General features: G+C 42.9%; 1 protein-coding gene across 1 annotated transcript; it reads left to right on the top strand.

Moving 5' to 3' along the window:
• Nucleotides 1-1,657: 1,657 nt before the first annotated feature.
• Nucleotides 1,658-13,682, top strand: BTNL2 (butyrophilin like 2). The gene is made up of 6 exons (XM_012804739.1): nucleotides 1,658-1,736; nucleotides 3,697-4,044; nucleotides 6,326-6,601; nucleotides 7,691-7,711; nucleotides 11,738-12,085; nucleotides 13,396-13,682. Exons 1-6 carry the CDS (start codon nucleotides 1,658-1,660, stop codon nucleotides 13,680-13,682), a joined length of 1,359 nt encoding a protein of 452 aa, XP_012660193.1.
• Nucleotides 13,683-13,966: the final 284 nt, after the last annotated feature.

The following is a 13,966-nucleotide window of genomic DNA, read 5'->3' as shown; positions in this document are numbered from 1 at the left end:
AGGATGTTTAGCAGGGTCCCTGACTTCCACCCATTATACTTACCTCCCCCAGATGTGACACTGAAAATGTCTCCAGAGGTGGCCAAATGTCCTGTAATGGCAAAACCATCACCTTCCCCACTGAGAACCCTGGTCCACAGCAGTGTATTCTTCCCTTTTCTCTCTCTCACAAATGCATCCCTGAGCACCAGAGGAGGTTATGCTGCATTTCCCCAACATTGTTCAGAAGTTGCACTGATTAGGGCCATGTTTATTAGAGTTCATTTGTAGGCTCCCCCACCACTTGCTTTAATATAAAAGACAGAACACAAACCTATCAAGTGGTTTGTAGCAAGTGTGGGCTCTTTTTAGTTCACACAACTGACCAAGGGCTCATGGTGTGGTCTGTGTGGGGCTTTCCTTGCTCTTACTCGGCAGAAAAATAATGTTTCTGCTTCTCATAAGAGGGACTGAGCAAACATCTGCAAGGACCTTCAGTAGAGGAGGAGCTGAATGGTACATCTCAGGTAGCAAGATGGTGATGGCTGTGCTATCTTGTTAGGCTCAGTCCCATTTTAATACAAATATTTCAGTGCTTTTTTAGTTCTAGGTATTGTGACTGGGCTCATATCAGTTATATCTATGTTATAATGAAAGTACTTATTTTTTTAAGAAAACAAAATAAAAGTAATATTTCAGTAATAATAATCTCCTTGATTATTTGATTATTAATTTCTATTTCAGACTGCTGATTTTTTCTCCCGTCCCATAAAATCTTACTAGAATTAGTTTCTGGGGAAAAGGAAGCGGTAATTAATTCAACATTGCCCCTGAGTTGGTTCTTCTACTTGGTATGAAGCAAATTTCCATCAGTAAAATACTTGCCACGTCAGCTATAATAAGGCTTAGACTTCTTTCACTCTGATTTTTTTCTCTTTCAGCACTAAACTGAGCATTCAGTGTTTGCCCTTCCTAATCAGTTTTAGACTTCTGAGCTGTGTGGAATATTTTTATCATGCTAGGACAGTGGGCTTGTCGTGTTTGTCAGTCTCTGCCAGTTGGGCTATTTCTTTTATTCATTGCTATGTGTTTTCAAGATACTAAATTTAGGGTGTTTTAAAAGGGTGTTTAGGGGTTTCCTTGTTTGTCTTCTGCTGCAGCCGGATTTCCACCACTCTCCTTCATTTTCCAAGACTTCCCTGTGGCCCTGGCTTCTCTGGATGTTGAGACCCCATGTTGGCTTACTGGCTGCAGAGTGGGGAGGCTGAGCCTTCCTACTCTTTGCTGTTCTGTTTCACTGTAGTGAGGAAGGACTTTGCAAGACAAGGTGGGAGGAGGATGAGAAAAAAATACTTGAATTCTCCTCTATAATTTCTGGATGTTCACAACAGATGGGGCTAAGGAGTGTTTTTATTTTTAATATTATTGTTCATTCAGCTAAAGAGTGTTTTTCATTCCAACCAGAAAGGTTCCCTAGGGCTTAAAAAATAATTTAACATACCACACATTAGCTAGGGGGTCGGCTGTGACCGTACTGCAGAGAAATGGAGCCAAGCCGGGTTCACTGATTGCGAAGAGCTTGATGTGGACACAGCCAGGGAAGCCATGGAGTCTCCTGGGCTTGTCACAGCCTCACTGAGGCACCGTCACACTTTCCCTTGTGTTTGCTCCAGGGAGCATGGTGAACTTCCCAGGGTCCAGTCTGTGTGCTGTGGCCGCCTCCTTCTTCTTCGTCCTGCTGACCGTGAGGCAGTCAGGTAGGACCCCCTCCCTCCTCTGCACGTGTAACGTGCTCTCACGTACCAGGCAGCCAGTCCTGCGCAGAGTTCTAAACTCAAAAGGACTAGGACATCTGAGAGTGAAGGTCCAGCGCCCAGGCCCCTGTGTTCCTAAAAGGGAACTGATTCTCCACGCCCAGCCGTGGCGCCTTTTGAAAGTGACTGGAGCACTTTGTGCCTCAGCCTCTTCATCTTTATGATGAGAATAACAACAGTCCCCACGTGGGAGAGGCCAGCGGAGGCTTTGGGCTTAAATGAGATGTGGAAAGCGCTGAGTCAGTGCTGGAGCGCGTCAGTGTCCTCATCCATCCTCGCACTTCCAGCCTCCAGCCGCACAGCCCTTTGACGGCAAGAAAAGCAGCTGCTTCTCATCATAAACTAATTTCCTTAGTAATACCTGGAAATAAGAGACTAGAGGGAGACATCCCCCAAACAGACCTTTGTCAGTTAAAGTGTTGCACCTTGGAAGAGAATTATGGCAATTCAGCGTCCGAGGGGGATATTTGAGCCCCACGGAAAATGCCACGTGGGAAGTGAGGGAACACGCTGGGCAGGGCACCAGAAGCCACTGGCTGCAGGCTTCAGCTGCAGAATCCCTGCGCTCCTCTCCGGGCTGTGCTGCACGGCCCCCTCATCCTGTGACAGTCGGTAGAATCAGTTGGGTTCCAGCTTGGTATTTAAATTCCGCCCAGGAAGAATGCAAGCAGGTCCCCACTTCAGCTCTGTGGTGACCCTTTGAATGGCATGTAGAAAGGTCCCTGCCCTTAATCCACCATGAAATGTCCTTGTAAAAACTGAATTGTACAGAGCCCCAGACTGGACTCTTACCTTCTCCAGGAAAAAAACAAAAACAAAAAATATCCTATTACTAGGCATCTACCCAGAAGAAAAGTAATTGTATCATAAGGACATTCACACTAGACTATTTTATTTTACAATATTTTACAGTAAAAAAGAATAGTCAATAGTAGACTAATGCACTAGACTAATGTGCATTATGACAGCTCAATTTACGATGGCCAAAACGTGTAAACAGCCTAAATGCCCACCAACCTCAGAGTGGATTCACAAGCTGTGGTATATGTCCACCATGGAATACGGTGCAGCCATTAAAAAGATGGAGACTCTACATCTTTTGTATTAACCTAGACTGAGTTGTAACACATTCTTCTTAGTAAAGTATCACAAGAATGGAGAAGCAAGAATGTAATGTACTCAATTCTAATATGAAGGAGTAGATGAGCTAATACAGGTGGGGGAGGTAGGGAAATGAGGGACCCGGCAGAGGAGAGGAGGGAGGGGGATGGGGATCATGGTGTGTGGCACACCTCTTAGGGGCAGGACACAATTATAAGAGGGACTTTACCTAACAACCACAATCAGTGTAACCTAATTCTTTGTACCCTCAATGAATCCCAAACAATAAAAAATTAAAAAAAGACAAACAAGAAAACCCTACAGTTTCTTAACAGCAATCCTGAAAGGCTAAAAAATCTAATAAATGAATTTATTGCATAAATTTTAGGAAAATGACTAAAATATGAATACTAACAATAATTTCCATTAAAAATCAATTTACATATTAACTTATTTCTCAATAAAAGCAACCCAGAGATGGTGGTTTTGATGTCTTAAAGATGAAAACATTGAAACTTCAAATCTCTAAATCTCACTGAGAGTAACAGATTTGCCCCCTAATCACACAGGTGATAAATGAGAGACTCAGAACTTGAAATCACATTTTGGAACTGTGCTTATTGTCAGTGTACAAAATCGTCTCTGTAACAAAGATGATGTGTGCAAATCATCATGCTGATGTCTCTAGGACATTGAAAAGGAAGCCCCCCACCGCTGCCTCCGTTTTGATTGGCTTGACACCCCAAAGCAAGCATATGGATCCTCTGCTTGTTGTTTTCCTCTCTCTCACTCTGTTTTGCAGATGACTTTAGGGTGCTTGGCCCTGGTGGACCTATCCTGGCCAGAGTCGGGAAAGATGTCCTGCTAACCTGTCACATCCTCCCCAAGAGGACGGCGATGCACATGGAAGTGCGGTGGTACCGCTCCGAGCCCGACACGCCTGTGTGTGTCCTCCGGGAGGGGGCAGAGGTGACCGAGGTGCAGATGGAGGAGTACAGAGGCCGGGTAGAGTGGATGGAGGACGGCGTTGCTGAGGGACACATGACTCTGAAGATACGCAACGTCCAGCCGTCTGACAGTGGGCAATACTGGTGCCGTTTCCAGGAGGGAGACTTCTATGCAGAAGCAAGCTTGCTGCTGGAGGTAGCAGGTGACTATCTGGGAAAAGACACAGGGTATCAGGGGGAGAATTATACTAATTGGTGGGAAGCTGACAGTCTTGTCAGTTGAAGAATTCCCTTTGAGTTAGCAGGGTAATTCCTAATGCCCAGTTCTCTGCCTTGATTCACTTGAAAACAAGTGGTTATGGAGTCTTCAAAGCAACCTCACTGGTAAAATATTTTCCTAAGTTTAACTTACTATTAACTATTCCTTTTTTATTGAAAAATATTAAGAGAGTACAAATGTCATTGTCACATGGATAGCTTTTATAACACTTAAGTCAGAGCTACTAGTGTGCCCATCACCTGAATTGTGTTCATTGTACCTGTTGGTGAGTTTTTACACATCCTCTTCTACGTCCTTTTCTTGATGTCCAGTGACTTTTACTTCTCTCTGTGTCCCTGGGTGCCCATCGATTAGTTCCAGATTATTAGAGAGTGTGGTGTTTGTTTTGACTATTCCTGAAGATTATCTGAAATCTATGGCATGCGGGCTTTAGCAATTTGGCTGAGGCACAAGTTTGTGCCACCCAAGGCTGGTGTGCAAGAGTGAGTTGATTGTGACTGCTGGGTGAGCAAGCCCAGCTCCCTGCTCAGCTTCTATAGCTCAGGGAAATGGCTGTTTTCTGCTCGACCTCATCTATGTAGTAACCAAGATGTAAAAACTTTGTTTCTCTGTGAAATTCTCCCAGTTAAGAAGCTAGCAATGAGACCGAGAGGTTAAGAACATTGTGCTTTTAGGGAGAGTATCACACACTAGGTTCAATGAATTGGGAACTCACAGGTACTTTTAGATACACACACTATGAAAGAATGCTATTGTGTCAGCCAAGCAGGAGGAGAGGGGAGCAAGGGGGTAACCCATGAATAGATCTGTCTTATGGAAAAACAGGTATTTGAAAAGTAAACTATCATGTGTTTCCCTGAGAGGAATAACTCCTCCATGTTCTAAAGAGAAAATAAGGCGAATTCATTTACCTTGCCAGGGAAATAGTCCTCTGGAGGTACAGTAACATCCCTGGCTGATTCTGCTGTCCACTCTACTCCCCCACTGAGGTAGCTTCCTAACAGTTTTTTTCTTAACACCCATCAAGTGTTCAAGGTGATTATATTATATTCAAGGTGATTCAAACTGGATTAAAGAATCCCTATTTTTCTGACATGTGGGAGTGAGGAGGGCTGATACTAAAGCTTTTCACTATCATGGACATTTACAAATAAGACACAAAATTTCTAAGGCTTCAAGTGAAGGGAATGGGTCTCTTCTCTAGCAAGTGATAAAGTCAGAACTTCCATATGTGGAAAATATGGTCCACTTTGTTTGAGTTTGGAAGTTTTGTGGTGAACAGAGAAAGAATTTTATGATTACATACATTGCTATAAACTAGAATTTCTCAAAAAATATTTCCCCCATTGACTAGAATATTTGAATACAAAGAATTTCTCATGGAACTTCCTATTTTACGTGCTCCAGTTTGTTCACTTGCATCCCAAGATCACAGCCACCAGCAAAAGACCTGGGATGAATAGACCCCAGGAGAGTGATTTATGACTTTATATTAAGAATTCTGCTTAAATTGGAAACCAGATATCATCTAAAATGTCAGATAAAGTGCCTGATACAGGGCGGTGCCTCTGGCTTAGTGAGTAGGGCACCAACCCCAAATACTGAGGGTGGCAGGTTCAAACCCAGCCCCGGCCAAACTGCAACAAAAAAGTAGCTGGACGTTGTGGCAGGTGCCTGTAGTCCCCGCTACTCAGGAAGCTGAGGCAAGAGAATTGCCTAAGCCCGGGAGTTGGAGGTTGCTGTGAGCTGTGATGCCATGGCACTCTATTGAGGGTGACAAACTGAGAGACTCTGTCTCAAAAAAACATAATGAAACAAAAAAACCCCAAAGTGCCTGATACAGACAATGTTAAGATGGAAAAGGCGGAGTTTGAAGCATAGAGAAATTCTTCACTAAATTACACATCTTTCTTTGCAGCAAAAGAGAGACAGCAAAATATCACTCTAGCCCCCTTCTCATATTCACCTGTCTGGATCTGAAGAAATATACTAGTCAGGTGGTTAAATGTAAAAGATCCTGACAAGGAACAGATGAAGTGTGACTGAACCCCTATTTGAATGGGCAGAAGACTCTGTCTCCCTGTCTGCTGCCCAGACCCCTGAACTCCTGTCCTCTCCCTGTGTGCAACGTCACTAGGATCCCGGTCTCTATGATTTGTTCTTCCATGGGCTCTGGGCCTCAGTGCCGTGACTTCTCCCTGCAGGTCTGGGCTCTGCCCCCAACATCCACTTGGAGGGATCTGTGGATGTCCAGCTTGTGTGCACAGCAAAGGGCTGGTTCCCAGAGCCCCAGGTTTATTGGGAAGATCTCTGGGGAGAGGAGTTGCTGACCATGTTTGAGCATCATGTCCAGGATGAAGATGGCTTGTTCTACGTGGAAGATACTCTTGTGGTCAGGAATGCCTCTGCAGAGAGTGTGTCCTGCATCATCCACAACCCCATCCTCACTGAGGAGAAGAGGTCAGTCATCGACATCCCAGGTCAGTGCTCTGCCTCTAGGATCTAATGCTTGGGTCAGCAGGGGACTGCACCATAGCATCTCAAGCTTCTTTACCAAAAAAAAATCTAACATTTAGTAAGATGCATTAAAAGCTATAAAACATTTTATGACTGGAAATATGTGAACCACATTTTGATTGAATAGTTGTTAATAACTTTAGTTATTTTTGAGTTCTAGCTTTTCTTCTTCTGCACGGATTCTTTTTACTCAAAGTATGCATCACATTCTAAAGAAAATGAAACTATTCTCCTGCATCTGAAATTATTTCCCATGCTATATTGTGCTGATTTCTTGTAAAACTCTACTATATGAAGCTAATCAGAGATGGAGGCAATGATTTACATGATAGAATATTAATTATAGCCTCATTTATAAATAACAACAAAAACAACCCAAAAAATCCAGTACAACAGTGGAGTGTGAGGTTTCTATCTTATCTATAAACAGACATTTCCAATCATATAAAAATTATGGGCTTTGAATAACTTATAACTGCACTAAAACTTTTGGGATGAAAGTATATAGTTTATATAAATGGATAGATAAAAACTTAAAGTATGTTATATTTTAATGTCAAAAGAAGCTGATTATATATTTTATATTTATAAATATAATTAGTCTGTATACCATAAACACAATCTCAGTTTGTTGGTAATGACCGGTGATTGATTGTCTGTGTATTATGATTTTGTACTTCCTATGTACAAAAAGACACTGTATTGTTTTTATAACTTAAACTTAAATATTTATGTGGTAAATATAAATAGAAATGAACAGAATTACAGGAAACTAGAAGGGAGAGTATTTTTTGTTGTACACAGAAAAGAAAAAACAGCCTGTATCACTGGGTGATCCAAGAGAAACAATGAATATTTTTCTGCATTGCCTATTTTTCTTATGAACTGAGCTTTCCTATAAAATGTAGAAGTTGTTTTTTTTTTTCTTTCTTTTTTTTTATTGAATGGTAACTATGTACATTAATGCACTTCTGGTTGCTTTTTTTTTTTGAAATAGTTTCTCTCCATTCCTTTAGATCAAATTCCTTAATATGTGATTCTCCTTTTTCCAGAGAAACTCCAGACTGAGCTGGGTAAGTAGGCCGTCTGGCATGCACTTGTGCAGGGAGCCTCTGCCCTCAGCCTGCGAGTTACTGAAAGACCAGATCTTATGTTCAGCTAGCAGCAGGCAGAACTGGCAGGGGCTGGCAATGTGCAGCCTCCTTGAGGGACCATTCTACTGTGTAATCTGCTTCTTTGGGGGTTCATGGGATTCCCCTGAGTCTCAGATGGACTCCCATAAGGGGCAGGGCATCATTTCTGTTCTGTGTGGCCAGAGGAAAGGGCGCTCCCTTAGGGCATGAGGGGAACAGCTGGGAGTGGTTGGCTGGACTCTAGAGGCCCTTTAAAAGTATTTCAAGTCTAAGTGAAGGCAGTGCCATCATGGCAACTGGAAGTGTCACCCACCACACACACCCTCTGGCCCTGCTGTGGGTTCTGTCCCAGCGGGTCACTCCAGTAGGCTCCTAACCTTGCTGCTGTGGGAGGGAACTGTAGCTTCTTGGGTATAGCCTGGCGCCCTCTGACTGAGTGACTGGGATAATAATTTTCCTTTTCCTTTTCTTTTTAACCATGTAGTTGGACTCCAGATACTATTTTACTGTACCTAAGATAAGTTGGCTTAAAAAATAACCAGCTGGATATTCTGGCCCTTTTTGGTTTCTCCTTCAGCTTCTTACCATCTCTCTCTCTCTTCCTTATGCCCAGCCCAGGACAAATACAGCCCAGTCTGTTCCCTGCCCAGATGCATATGATCCTCATTTCCTCCTTCCATCCCCACCCTGCTCTCCTTCAAGTCACCTTTTACCAGAACGTGTGTTGCTTTAGGCGAGTGTAAGCCCTCCTTTCAGCCTGTGTACAAGTCTTTTGAGGAAAATCAGATGGTGAATACACCCCAATCTCTGCCAGAGTCTTCTGTGTCACCTTCGACCCCTCCTGTTGGGTCATAAAGATAAAGGGAAGGATTTCAGGAAGGTCGAAGGTAACCCCACAGTGTGAGGAGAGACACACCTGTGAGCCTTCTGCCTGAGGCAGCCAGTGTGTCTGCCTGACAGAAACCTTAACAGGCAGAGCTTGTTAGTTACAGATCGGTAAGTCAAGCCAGTGTGTGGGGCAGGCTGACACACATCTCTGTCCCTTACGGAGATTTTCGGAGAAGAGTCACTCCTCTGAGTTCTCTTAGCTAACTTGATACGCCCATTGGAGACGCAGCACAGAATGTACAATCCCATGTCGTGTTGTTCCTAAGTTCTGCTGACCTTCTGGGGCCACAATAAAACAGGGAGGAAAGATGGAGCTTCCTTTTGCTCCTGTCAGTGGAGGGGAGGGGGGATGTGGCCCCGGAGCTTTGCCAGGGAGCTGTGGCAATTGAGGAGCCCAGGAACTCTTCAGCTGCCCCTGTCTTATGCTCACAAGTGATAGGCCCAGAGGAAGGGACCCCTGCAAGGAGCCACCAGGACACCCAGCCCTTTATGCAAATCCTGAGACAGGAATCTCTGCTTCTACTCTGGCAGATCATGTTATTCATTTTATAAAAATAATGACTAGTTTTCTTGGAATATTAATTATATGCCAGGCTCTAGCTAAGTACTTTGCAGGAATTCTTTTATTTTTTCTTACAATAGTTACAAAGATTGGTAGATTTATCAGCATTTCATAGTTAGGAAGTAGTCTTTGAGACATATGTGGTTGCAGACAACCACAAAGAAATTGTGATATTTGCCTTGCAGTGAATGTCTACCTGACTTAACAGTGCAAGTTTCTTAATCATTTAGTCTCTATTTTTCTCATCTTATAAATGAATAGGTTGAATTTAACCTCTAATTTAGTTTGCAGTTCTCAGAGACTAGACAGAATACAGTTTAGCATATTCAAGAAATGAGATAGTGCACTAATTGGATATGCTAATTGAAAGAGGGTTGTATGGAGTGACGACGAGATTCACACTCCAGAAGGAACTTAATTTCTTAGTGGATATGCAGAAAGCATTTTAGGAACATACATACATACTCAAAACCAAAACAAAACAATAAACCTGAGCACAAATCCTGTGGAAATCTGTGAACACAACTGTATACACAGGGGGATTATGCGGAGCTGCTGTCAGGAGCTCATATCCTCGTAGAACATCAGCTATTAATAAACAAGGTTGCGGGATTTATCTAGTACCTTCAACTTTATATTTTCTTAGATTCTGGGAAAACAGGAATTTTTTCTAATTAATTGAATCTCCATACTTTCATTTTGCTCTCTTTAGTCTCCATTAAAGTCGATTTTAGCTCATGATTACCTATGTCTATCAGGGCAGGGCAATTTCAGATGTGATATATGGCACAGGTCAGGGAAGGGAAGAAAATCCTCCTGGGGTGACAGAGTTGAAGAAACATCTGTTTTATTAAGTGATTTCCCGTAGACAGATAGCTGGAGAAATAGCAAACTAATCCCTAGTTTATTTTTTCTGAGCCTTGTATTTATCTTCAGATTTTAACAGATGAAAAGGAAATAATATTATTTTAGGTAAAATTGCAGGACAAAGCAAACAAAATGCTGCAAGTAGTTGGGAGTCACATATTAGCTAGACTAGAAGGAAGTAATCTGAAAATTAGAATTGTGTTGATGGGGACTTTCCTCACTAGAAAGGTACCTAGCAACTTTTGGCCAGTGACATGATAGATATGTTATGCCTTTGGCCATTGACTCCACCCAGAAAACCTGCCATTTTATGCTTTTATTTCTATTACAAATGATCATAACACGTGCAAAATCATTCTTACCATTTTATAGAAGAAAAATTATGACTCTTAATTTAGAATAGAACAAAGTTGGCATGGCAGGGCCTGATGAGAATGGAAAGTGTAATGCAGCTCAGACCCAAGAAATCCCTCGGAGAAAATCTTCCCACTCATGGTGTGAGGAGACACCTTTTGTACATTCAGCACTGTTTCATGATTGTATTTTGCTGGCGCTTCCCCACTTCTTGATCTTGAAATGCTTCTCAGAATTATCTGAGGGCATTCAGCTTGGTCTGTGTCTATAGTCCCACATCTGTGGAACTTGGCAGAAATAAGATACAGTGGCTGGACCACACTTCAGAGGTATTATAAACACCACGCAGAGGGCTGTTTCCTTACATTTCATTGTCAAAAATTCACCTGGGACTCCTGTCAACCACTCCCATTCACTGAGGCAGAGGGTGGGGTTAGTTCCAGCACCCTCTGCTCTTACTGTGTGGTCATCTACATGCCATGTACAGACTATTTTGCTTAACTCCACAACAACCTAATGATGTGGAGAGTAATGCACTGAATTTATAGATTAAGAAACTGAGTGCAGATAGAATAAGAATTGGTTTAAGATAATATATGGTAGATGTGTTAAAAAAAAACTTTTCACATTAAATTTAGCAGAGTTTAATTGAGCAAAGAATGATTCTAGAATCAGGGAGGGAGACCTCCAACCAGAACAGATTCAGAGAACTCCTAGGAGCATCTTGGCCAGATAGCATCTGGGGACAGAAAATGGAAGCGAGGTACAGAGACAGCTCTATTGTTTACAGTGGGATGTTTGCCTGTTTGAACATGGTTTAAAGAGGCAACGTGCAATTGGCTCAAGTGGGGATGCAAGTCAGATGTTTACTACAAAAGTGTACCACTAGTTAGGCGTTCAGTTACCTGACATACTGTTAGGTTGCAGGTCATTACATAAGGATCGGGCATAGAGATATCCTCAGGCCAAATTTGTAATATTTTCCTTTTATGCTGGGAGATTTTACTGCTAAATTATTTTATTTTCTATCTGTAAGCTGAATAAAATTTGGGGCTACTGGGGGTTCAATTACTGATTTTTTTTTTGACTGACACACATCGGGAGATGGTTCTTCCTTGAACAAAGACATCATCTATCTTGAGCCCATGAAACCCCACCTCCCCCCGGGGATGACCCCAGCCCTCACAGCTCCCCTGGGTTAGGAGCTCTATAAACTCTACTAGAGAATTTCTTGCTAAGGAGATAATTTGCTCCATTTTGATACTTCCTTTGTGCTTGTCTGCTGCATTTAACAGCTTTCTTAAAAGTGATTGGGCCTTCTCAGCCCATCCTTGTCAGAGTGGGAGAAGACACACAGTTGACCTGTTACCTGTCCCCCGAGGTTAATGCAGAGAGCATGGAGGTGAGGTGGGTCCGATCTCACCGTTACCCTGCTGTGCATGTGCATGTGGATGGGGACCCTGTGGCTGGAGAGCAGATGGCGGAGTATAGAGGAAGGACGGTGTTGGTGAGTGACGCCATCCAGGAGGGCAGACTGACCCTGCAGATACTCAGTGCCAGACCTTCAGATGATGGGCAGTACCGCTGCCTTTTTGAAAAAGATGGTGTCTACCAAGAGGCTGGTGTGGATCTAAAGGTGGTAGGTAAGGATTCCAGATAGATGCTTTGGATTCAACATCTGTTCCTATCACTTTAACGTGCTAGTTTCTGGAAAATTTCTCTGCACCTGACATTTTCTTAACGTCTATTCGTCATCAAACTTATATTGAACCCTCTAGTGTGCAGGAAGTATCATAGGACACATTTAATTCCTTGGGTACTAAAACTTGTATCCTTTCCTGTATCTTCAAAATGTGATCATATATTTAGGGAACTCTAAGAATTTTACTCCATAAATTTACACAAGACTCATAATTCGCAATATATTGTTAAAATTTTGGAAAATGCGTGGTTACTAGGAAATAATAATTTGAAGACAAAACTGGACCTGCTGCATAAACAAAAATCATACAAATTGACAGTGTTGGCGGGGATGGAAGAGAAAAGGTAAAATCACTCCCTGCATCATGATTTCCCACTGTCTACATCGAGAGGATTTATTATCCAAGCTTAGCAAAGGCCATGGAAGGCACCGGCCCTAATTTTCAATATCCTCGTTTTTCTCCAGTGGATTTTGAATCTACATTAATAAGTGTACTTGGGAAATATATGCAGGGGCACATGTTGAGAAGTCAAACGGGCCTCATCATTTTCTGCTATTGGATGTAGATATTTGTAAGATTTTGATCTTTGAGATTATTCTTTCACTAACTTCTTTTAAATTTTTGTTTTCTTTTTCTTTTCATTTCCTTGCTTTTTCTTTTTTAGACAGAGTCCCTCCCTATGCCCTGAGCAGAGTGCAATGGCATCATAGCTCACTGTAACCTCAGACTCAGGCTGTGGGCATCCTGCTGCTTCAGCCTCCAGAAGCCACTGGGATTACAGGCGCTCACAGTGGCAACTGACTGGGATTTTCTTTTTTTTTTTTATGAGGTGGGGTCTCACTCTCACTCAGACAAGTCTCCAACTCCTAAACTCAAGCAGTTCTCCTTCCTCAGCCTTCCACAGTGCTGGGATGATAGGCGTAAGCCGCCGCGCCTGGCTCTGCCTCACTTTTTTAAACTCCTGTTCATGTGATCCAAGCCATGGCCAAAGTATCATTCTTCTGTTCTCAGGGACTGGAAACGATGTCTTATCTCTTAATCTGTCCCACAGTGATTTAAGAATACAAAAAATAAAAATAAAAACAAACAAAACAAGAAGAGGCCCCAGCCAATCTCCTCCCTAAGTGGACTGTAATTCCCCCTAAGCTCTGCTCTCTTCCCCAAGCCCTTTATACTCCCATCCCTCTCAGTGAAGTCACAGCTCACACAAATACCTGAAGAGATTTTGGCTCCTTGATCTCTATCCCCAGCTCTGGGCTCTTCCCCGCTGATCACCATGGAGAGGCTGAAGGATGGAGACGCACAGCTGATGTGCTCTTCCCACGGGTGGTTCCCACAGCCGCATGTGCAGTGGAAGGACAGGGACGGGAAGCCAATACCAGCGTTTTCTGAGACCGTGACTCAAGACAGCCATGGGCTGTTCCACGTGGAGACATTTCTGGTCACAAACATCTCTGCTGTAAAGGTGACTTGTTCCCTCAGCAGCCCCCTTTTAGGGGAGGAGAAAGCAGCCACTTTTTCTCCCTCAGGTTGGTGATCCCATGTATTGATCTCGGGTTTGGTAAATAGATATCAAGACCACCTAGACTTACTCATTTTACTGCTCTTTTTGTCTTAACATTTTTATTTTCTTCTCTCTGATGACGTATCCTGTTGTCTCTTGCAAAACTGGGTTCAGGGCACTCGGGGATCTCCTCCTCAGAGTTCCTCCCTCATCGCCCCAGCTACGACCTAAAGTCATACTTTTTCTGTGTGTGCACTAAATTGACTCTGTCTTTTCTGCAGCTCCAAGCTCTCCTCTTCTGATGTGAAAACTGTCAC

Source organism: Otolemur garnettii, unplaced genomic scaffold, assembly GCF_000181295.1.
Source record: "Otolemur garnettii isolate 467f Iridium unplaced genomic scaffold, OtoGar3 scaffold00031, whole genome shotgun sequence".
Classification (NCBI taxonomy): domain Eukaryota; kingdom Metazoa; phylum Chordata; class Mammalia; order Primates; family Galagidae; genus Otolemur; species Otolemur garnettii.
The sequence above is the reverse complement of the archived record's forward strand: the minus strand, read 5'-3'. Positions and strand labels throughout refer to the sequence as shown.